Here is a 7467-nt window from a genome sequence, read left to right as displayed (position 1 = left end):
TTCAACCGATAAATAATAAACAAAAAATTTGGAGATTTGTAATGCAAATCATTTTCACTTCAGGTCCAACTGCTTTCATACTATTTTTTTTTATCTATACAAATATGATCCTGCTTATGTTTGACCCATTTTCAGCTTCAACAATTCACTGCTTGTGTCTCTAAGTACAGTTTGCAGAATTTCAAGAAATACAGTCTCAGTAATTATGAGTAAGTAACACATAGTAGTGAATTTTACTAATATTCATAAGCCTTAAATAGATGCGACATTGGGACTGATATTATTAGAAATAGAAGCTTGTGAAACAAAGAAACAGACTACGCTCACTACATAAACAAAACTATAAAAATCTATGAGTTCACGGACGAATATTCAGACTGTAAGGTTTGACTGGTCTGGCTAAATGTGATTATCTTTCAGCATTTCATTTCGTTCAGCAGATCCCTGTACATGACCAGTGTTCATAAGCGTGGTAAAAACAAGTCCAATTCACGTACAAAACGATACAGCTTTAAATTGTTTATTACCACTCGAAACACATTCTTATACGGTGGAAAATGTGTACGTGACATACATTCACTAAATATTATATTACTATCTGACAACAAAAACCCCCTGATGTGAAAAGGGGAAGGGGGTCTTATTGTTCTCCAATCGAAGTTGAAAACATGCAAGTTTGCCAGACGTTCGTCTCGCTTCTTAATAGTCGGATTGCGTAGGCTGAAATTCCCTCCGTAGTAAACAATTGTAAATGAAATCTTGTAAATGGCGACCCGTAAAAGCCGTACATTCTATGAAATACCTAATCAGAAAACAAACAGATTTTTATTTTCGAATACGGCTTTCATTTTCTTCTTCTGAGTCCTCTGAATGATTACGCTTCTCATTTCCGTAATGTTTGGTTTCATTACCTTTTACTCTTCATAGCTTCTTTCCTTCTGTATTTTGTGTTTTTGAGCTTTTTGTTACTACAACATTTGGGTTTATTGTTTTCGAAAACAAACACCACCGAAACAATCAGTTTGTTTGTTTACATAACTCTTGTGCTTTGATCAATCAAGATCTATCAACAAACGAGGCCAGCTATTTATTGCATCGTTCGTTTTCTATGTCTTTTCAAAATTTCACTTCCAAAGCCATTATAAATTGACTTTTTTGGAACCTTTTGAGAAATTTCAGAAATTGTGTATAATAAACAATTATTGATTCGTAGTCTGCTAGCAGTGAAAAAGATAGAATCAGGATTTTTGCTTTTTTTATACAATAAAGCAATAAAGTTTCAATTCTTTCATTTTTGTCTCTGAATGAAGCTCGCTTCACTTAGGTTCAACCTTGAAAGTATTATTTGTTCACTGTGAATTTTTACCTTCCAAACTCTTCCTACTACCACTTACTTTCTCAAAAAAGTAAACCCACTATTGCTGTTATATTTTTACGAACTGTCTCCATAACGTCCTGTTTCATACAACTTTTATTATGACGCTCCCCATGTTTTCGTTAAAGGGTAAGACTTCTCTTATTACGGGCGGATCCGGTGGTATCGGGTTTTCTATCGCGAAGGCTTTAGCCGCTTCTGGCTCCAATGTGGGTCTTTTGTATGGTAAGAACAAAAAAGCTCTCGACTATGCTCAAGAGCTTCGCGAAAAATACAATGTCAAAGCCGAAGCCTATCCTTGCGCTATTGAAAAGCGCAGTGCTGTCATTGACACTACCAACCGTGCAGTTGAAGAACTCGGAGGCCGTCTGGATATCATGGTTGCCAATGCTGGAATCGGCATTCCGCATCTTGCTTTAGAAGACAAAGATGAAGATACCTGGACCAAGGTGGTGGGTGTCAACCTGAATGGCGCCTACTACACTGCACAAGCAGCTGGGCATCATTTTAAGAAGCAAGGTAGCGGCAGCTTAATTTTCACCGCAAGCATGAGTGCTCATATTGCCAACTGGCCACAACAATGGGCCTCTTATCATGCTACGAAAGGTGCTGTAAAACATCTTGCTCGTGCGCTTGCCGTAGAATGGGCTCCCTTTGCGAGAGTGAACTCTGTCTCTCCTGGATACATTGACACCGACTTGACTCTCTATGCAGATGAAAAGCTCCGTAAGCAGTGGAAAGAGTATACCCCTCAGGGTCGCATCGGCTTACCAGAAGAATTGGTCGGTGCTTACATCTACCTGGCCTCTGATGCCAGTTCCTTTTGTACGGGTACGGATATTGTTGTTGATGGTGGCTATACTTCCCGTTAATATATTCACTTTGACAATGGCCGTTTTGAAGTAACCTTTCAAGAAATCAGCCCTTTTCTTTTGGCTTTCTGGGACTTTTGACTTTTTTATCCAGCTTCGTATGTTTTAAGCACTTTCGATCTTTCTTGTTTATTAAAGATTTTCTGTGTCATTTTTGTTTCACGTACAAATTCTTAATAATTTCCTATTAATGAACGATAATGCTTTTTAAGTTTCATATTTCCAACTATTGTTCTCATCAATCCTTGCTTATATTTAAATAAAGATTTTCATTCTTTTTCATTTATTTCAAATTTCAGCTTACTTTATCTCTCATCAAAACTTTTGCAACATATCGTTTGCAGGCTTAATATACCTTTCCTTTTGCACCAAGTTATGTACGATTTTCTCTATTTTTTCTTATAACGTTCATTCTCAATAATTTGCTTTTAATGTTTTAATATTGGACCCTTTTTTTTCTCGTCTTTTTATTTCCTTCCCAAAGCAAAATCACCATCCATCATAATGGAAGTACCTATCGTCACAGATTCTGATACTTTTCAAGAATCTCCTGAATCCTTGCAACTAATCGAAGCTGCTAAGCAGTTGGACTTGGCAAAGGTCCAAGAGATGGTTGATCAAGGTGCTGTCACTGCTGCTTTGGATGTTGACAGTGGAAAAAACGCTTTGCATTTCGTGGCCTTACATGCAAATGCCGAAAACGAGAAGAAGGCTGTTGAACTTGCTAAATGGATGCTAGGTAACGGTGGAGTTTGGAATGGCATTGACAAGTCTGGTGAAACTCCTGGTTGCATTGCTCGTCGCAAAAATTTAAATGAACTCTACGAGACGATTGTTAACGCGGGCGTCCGCTGTGAGCTACTTCTGTCTCTTCTGGAGAGGAAAGAAAAAGTCAATGAACGCCTGGACACCAATGAAAAGTATTTACAGAGCACTCTTTCATATACCCAACCTACTGAAGACAGTATTAGTCTCTTGGACAGTGATGCAAATGCTGTAATGATGTCTTGGGAAAAGAAAATCATGCAACGGTCTGCAGAGATTATTGCACCCAGAGTTGGTTGCCGAGTCTTAAACGTTGGTTTTGGATTGGGCATCATTGATACTTTTCTACAAGAACGACAACCATCATTGCATGTAATCATCGAGCCTCATCCACATGTATTGGCCTTCATGCGGAAAAATGGCTGGATGGATCGTCAAAATGTTGTCATTTATGAGACTACTTGGGAAAGCGCTATCGAAGACATTGCTTCTAAGTACGTGTTCGATGGTATCTATTATGACGCTTTTGCTGAAAGCTACGAAGATCTACGAAAATTTTTTGACTCTGCAGTTGGTATTTTAGATCCTGATACTGACTCTAAATTTTCATTTTTCAACGGTTTGGGTGCTGATAACCAGACCTTCTACGATGTGTATAAAAAATTAGTTCCTATAGATCTCGCTTCCTTCGGCTTCCAATGCACTTACGAAGTTTTGCCAACAAGCAGTACAGATGAAGAATGGGAAGGTGCAAAGCGTCGTTATTGGAATGTGTCTGACTACTTTCTTCCTGTCATTACTTTCGATTTATAAATTGTCAACACATGAGTACGTATTTTTTGTTATTTTAAATAAAATAAGGGTATATGAGGGCGGATTTATTCAGTGTAGACGTTAAAAAATAATTCCACATTTATTAATATATGGAAAATATCTTGGCTTAATCCTTTCCGAGGGAAGGAATCCTACTGTCAGACTTTTTCATACTTTCTTTTACATGTGCATGTAATTGATTCTTTTTTTTTTTTATCTACAGACTGTACAACTTCGATAATAGAAAATTTCATAAATTTTGATTCCATGGTCATGGAAAAAAGGTCAGTTCCTCAAACTTCACATACTGAGCTATAATATATACATACAAAAATAGAGGTTTTAGTTAATAGAGCATCATACGTAGGATTCTACGCGGAGCAGACGGCAACAAAACCAAAATTCGTGCATTTAACGAATACTTTTACATAAACTCGTACGTAGGACGAAAACAAAACCAGTAATATAAACGAATCATGAACGACATTCACATCATTTTTCTAATAACGTTTCTAACATTTGTTGGAGCAATACATTAAAATTCACTTAATAAGGATTCGATTGCACCTTGGACATTACCACCGCTTCGACGAAGGGCGCGAACATTGCTTTCAAAGTCCACAAATCCCATTTCGTTGAGTTGACTCAATTGTTGAGCATAAAGCTCTTCAGGAGGTTGGGTGCTTTGAGATGGGGCAGCAGTAGCAGCAGGGCTAACAGCACCACCGAGACCGTTTCCAGAAAGGTTGTTTAGCAAACCTTGGATTGTACTTGCAGCTGAGTTTGGATCAACAGATGCATTGTCAGCTCCCAAACCAGCGCCGCCAGGATTCATGCCACCTAAACCACCAAGACCAGGATTCATACCGCCTAAACCACCAAGACCAGAATCACCCATCAAACTTGTTGGGTCTATACCAGCAGCACCAAGCTGTTGTTGCATTTGAGCCATCTGACGCATCGTATCTGGATCTGTCATGGCACGTCGGAACTCGGGCGACTGCATCATTTGACGAACATAGGGAGGAGCATTACGAAGATGTGGGCTGCTGTTGATAATCATGTCCAGCATTTGAGGGTTAGAAAACATTTCATTAATGGATGACTGAACCATTGGATTCGACAACATGTTAGCAAGATCTTCGGTAGATGGAGGGACAGGATTCTCAGGATTAGGACCAAACATTGAGGCAGAAGGGAGGGGTATATTGTATCCAGCAAAACGAGCACTTGTGAGGTTGGCTAGTGGGTCATTTGCACCTTGTCCAGCCTGAATATTTGTAGGTACTTGTTGTGTACGATCCTGAACATTACTGGCAGCTGCCGTAGGATTTTGCCCTAAAGAACGGACCAAGTGGACACTCTGGCCATCTTGAATTTTATAAGTTTTCAAAGGCTCTTCATCTTTCAAAACACGTCCAGCGTAAATTAGCCTTTGGCGTTCAACCTCCACATTAGCTACAGGCGCAATAGTCTGCTTCAAATTTATAACGCTCGCTTCACTGTCAACAGATACAGTGTATTTTTGATCATTGGCAGCTTTAATCGTTAACGAAATGTTTGTCATCTTAGGTGCACTTGGTATGTTTCATTCTTCTATGATTATCTCTTAGAATACAAGTTTCGGTAATCTCGGTGTTACTCCATAAATCCCGGTAAGTAAAAACCCGAAATATTACCGAAGTTCACCGAGAGCAGAGAAAGACATCACAAAGGCAACGTGAAGGAAGCACCGCGAATTCCAAACCCCAGATACAATGGGTAAGTAATTTAAATGAACAAGGTAAATTGAGCGAGCTTTAGTATTAACCATATCAATAGCCTTTAATCCAGGAAACAACCAAGGAACGGGGTTTTCGTTCGGTTCTTCAGCACCAAATAATACATCTAACCAAGGAGCTGGTGCCTCTTCCAACACAAATTTGTTTGGAGGAAATTCGGGCAACACTGGAGGTTTGTTTGGATCAGCTTCGAATACCGCAAAACCAGGAGGAGGCTTTGGTTTTGGCTCCAACGCATCTGATTCTGGCAATAAGCCCAGTTTTTCCTTTGGACAGTCTAACCCATCGGGGAATGCTCCATTATTCGGTGGCTTGAATAAGCCTGCGGCAGAAGCACCGACTGGTCCTACTGCAAGTGCCAATACTAACCAGCCGACTACTCAACCATCCGGTACCAGTGGCTTTTCTTTTGGTGCCAAGCCAGCAGCTCCAACAACCTCAGCTTCCAGCACCGGTGGCGGGATTACGTTCGGAGGTGGCCTTGGTTCTGGTGGTGGCTTATTCGGACAGAAACCCGCTACTAATGCTGCAGCCATTCCATCTACAGCACCGGCCCAAGATAAGCCTGCCGCTGGAGGATTCAGTTTTGGAAAAGCTGCAGGAAGTGCTTCGGAAAACAAACCTAGTCCCGCAACGACAGGCGGATTTTCTTTTGGAGGTGGTGGAACCAGTACTAATGCTGCAGCCACTCCATCTACAGCACCGACCCAAGATAAACCTGCCGCTGGAGGATTCAACTTTGGAAAAGCTGCAGAAAGTTCTTCTGACAACAAACCAAGCCCCGCTCCGACAGGCGGATTCTCTTTCGGAGGTGGTGGAACCAGTACTGCTGGTGCCGCCAAGCCTGCTGAAAGCAAACCACTATTTTCTTTTGGAGGAGGAGCTGGAAGTGGAAATAAATTAGGTACTACCACTACTACACCTGCTTCAACCGAAGCTAATAAACCATCGACTGATACCACGAAACCAAGTACTACAGCCCCTGCCCAGCCTTCCAGTGGATTCTCTTTTGGTAAGCAAGACTCTACCACTAAGCCTACAACAACAACAACCACTGGCTCACTATTTGGTTCCAAACCCGCAGAGTCTAATGTAACCAAACCTGATGCTACTAAAGATACTGCTTCTAAGTCTACCGCTACCGTACCGGTGGAATCTCCACCCTCATCTATCAAGCATAAAACCTTACAAGAAATCCTTAACAAATGGTCGTCGGACCTCACTACTCAGACCACAGTATTTAACAAACTTTGCGATCAGGTCGCTGACTGGGATAAGGCTTTAATAGATAACGGAGCGTTAATTTCCAAATTATATGCAGAAACTGTCGATGCTGAACAGTTATCAAATCGAGTTGATGATGGACTTGAATATGTTTCCTCTAGCCAACAGGAGCTCTTTAAATTGTTAGATTCTTATGAAGCACAGCTTGAATCCTTTGATGGTCGCACACCTACTGCACCTAACGTAGAGCGCGAGCGTGCGTTTAACGTTGCCGATGATATTTTGAGTCGCCTCGATAGGCTCGGCGAAGATTTAGGAACTGTAATAAATCAAATGAATGACTTCTCGAAGCCCGATGATTCTATTTCTGAAATCGTTAAGGTGCTGAATGCTCAAGTGGCAAGTTTGGGATGGGTGGAAAATAGGATATTCCAAATGGAAGAAAAAATAGAAAGTGTCAAAAAAAGGAGCAATGATGTTTTATTTTAAATTAAAAGACACTACAGATGTTAATTAGGGATATCGTTTAATGTTACTCTCTTTCTTTGGTATCCATAAGTCTAGTATTTATAGACATAAGCAATATGAGAATAGTTGTACATATAAATTGGCCATCAGGTACATTTTATTCCTTTAA

At 40.4% G+C, this 7467-nt stretch overlaps 4 protein-coding genes across 4 annotated transcripts; 3 read left to right on the top strand and 1 right to left on the bottom strand.

Moving 5' to 3' along the window:
• The first annotated feature begins 930 nt into the window (after nt 1-930).
• Nucleotides 931-2474, top strand: SPOG_00487 (sorbose reductase). Its single transcript, XM_013167996.1, has one exon. It carries the CDS (start codon nt 1477-1479, stop codon nt 2245-2247), a length of 771 nt encoding a protein of 256 aa, XP_013023450.1. The 5' UTR covers nt 931-1476; the 3' UTR covers nt 2248-2474.
• Nucleotides 2400-3948, top strand: SPOG_00486 (N-methyltransferase). Its single transcript, XM_013167995.1, has one exon. It carries the CDS (start codon nt 2752-2754, stop codon nt 3823-3825), a length of 1074 nt encoding a protein of 357 aa, XP_013023449.1. The 5' UTR covers nt 2400-2751; the 3' UTR covers nt 3826-3948.
• A 69-nt stretch (nt 3949-4017) lies between these two features.
• On the bottom strand, nt 4018-5415 carry SPOG_00485 (UBA domain-containing protein Dph1). The gene has a single exon (XM_013167994.1). The coding sequence runs from the start codon at nt 5390-5392 to the stop codon at nt 4361-4363; it is 1032 nt and encodes a 343-aa protein (XP_013023448.1). The 5' UTR covers nt 5393-5415; the 3' UTR covers nt 4018-4360.
• A 143-nt stretch (nt 5416-5558) lies between these two features.
• On the top strand, nt 5559-7451 carry SPOG_00484 (nucleoporin Nsp1). Its single transcript, XM_013167993.1, has 2 exons — nt 5559-5586; nt 5647-7451. Exons 1-2 carry the CDS (start codon nt 5583-5585, stop codon nt 7317-7319), a joined length of 1677 nt encoding a protein of 558 aa, XP_013023447.1. The 5' UTR covers nt 5559-5582; the 3' UTR covers nt 7320-7451.
• The last annotated feature ends 16 nt before the right edge of the window (nt 7452-7467 follow it).

This window comes from Schizosaccharomyces cryophilus, assembly GCF_000004155.1.
Source record: "Schizosaccharomyces cryophilus OY26 unplaced genomic scaffold supercont4.3, whole genome shotgun sequence".
Taxonomy (NCBI): Eukaryota; Fungi; Ascomycota; class Schizosaccharomycetes; order Schizosaccharomycetales; family Schizosaccharomycetaceae; genus Schizosaccharomyces; species Schizosaccharomyces cryophilus.
The sequence above is the reverse complement of the archived record's forward strand: the minus strand, read 5'-3'. Positions and strand labels throughout refer to the sequence as shown.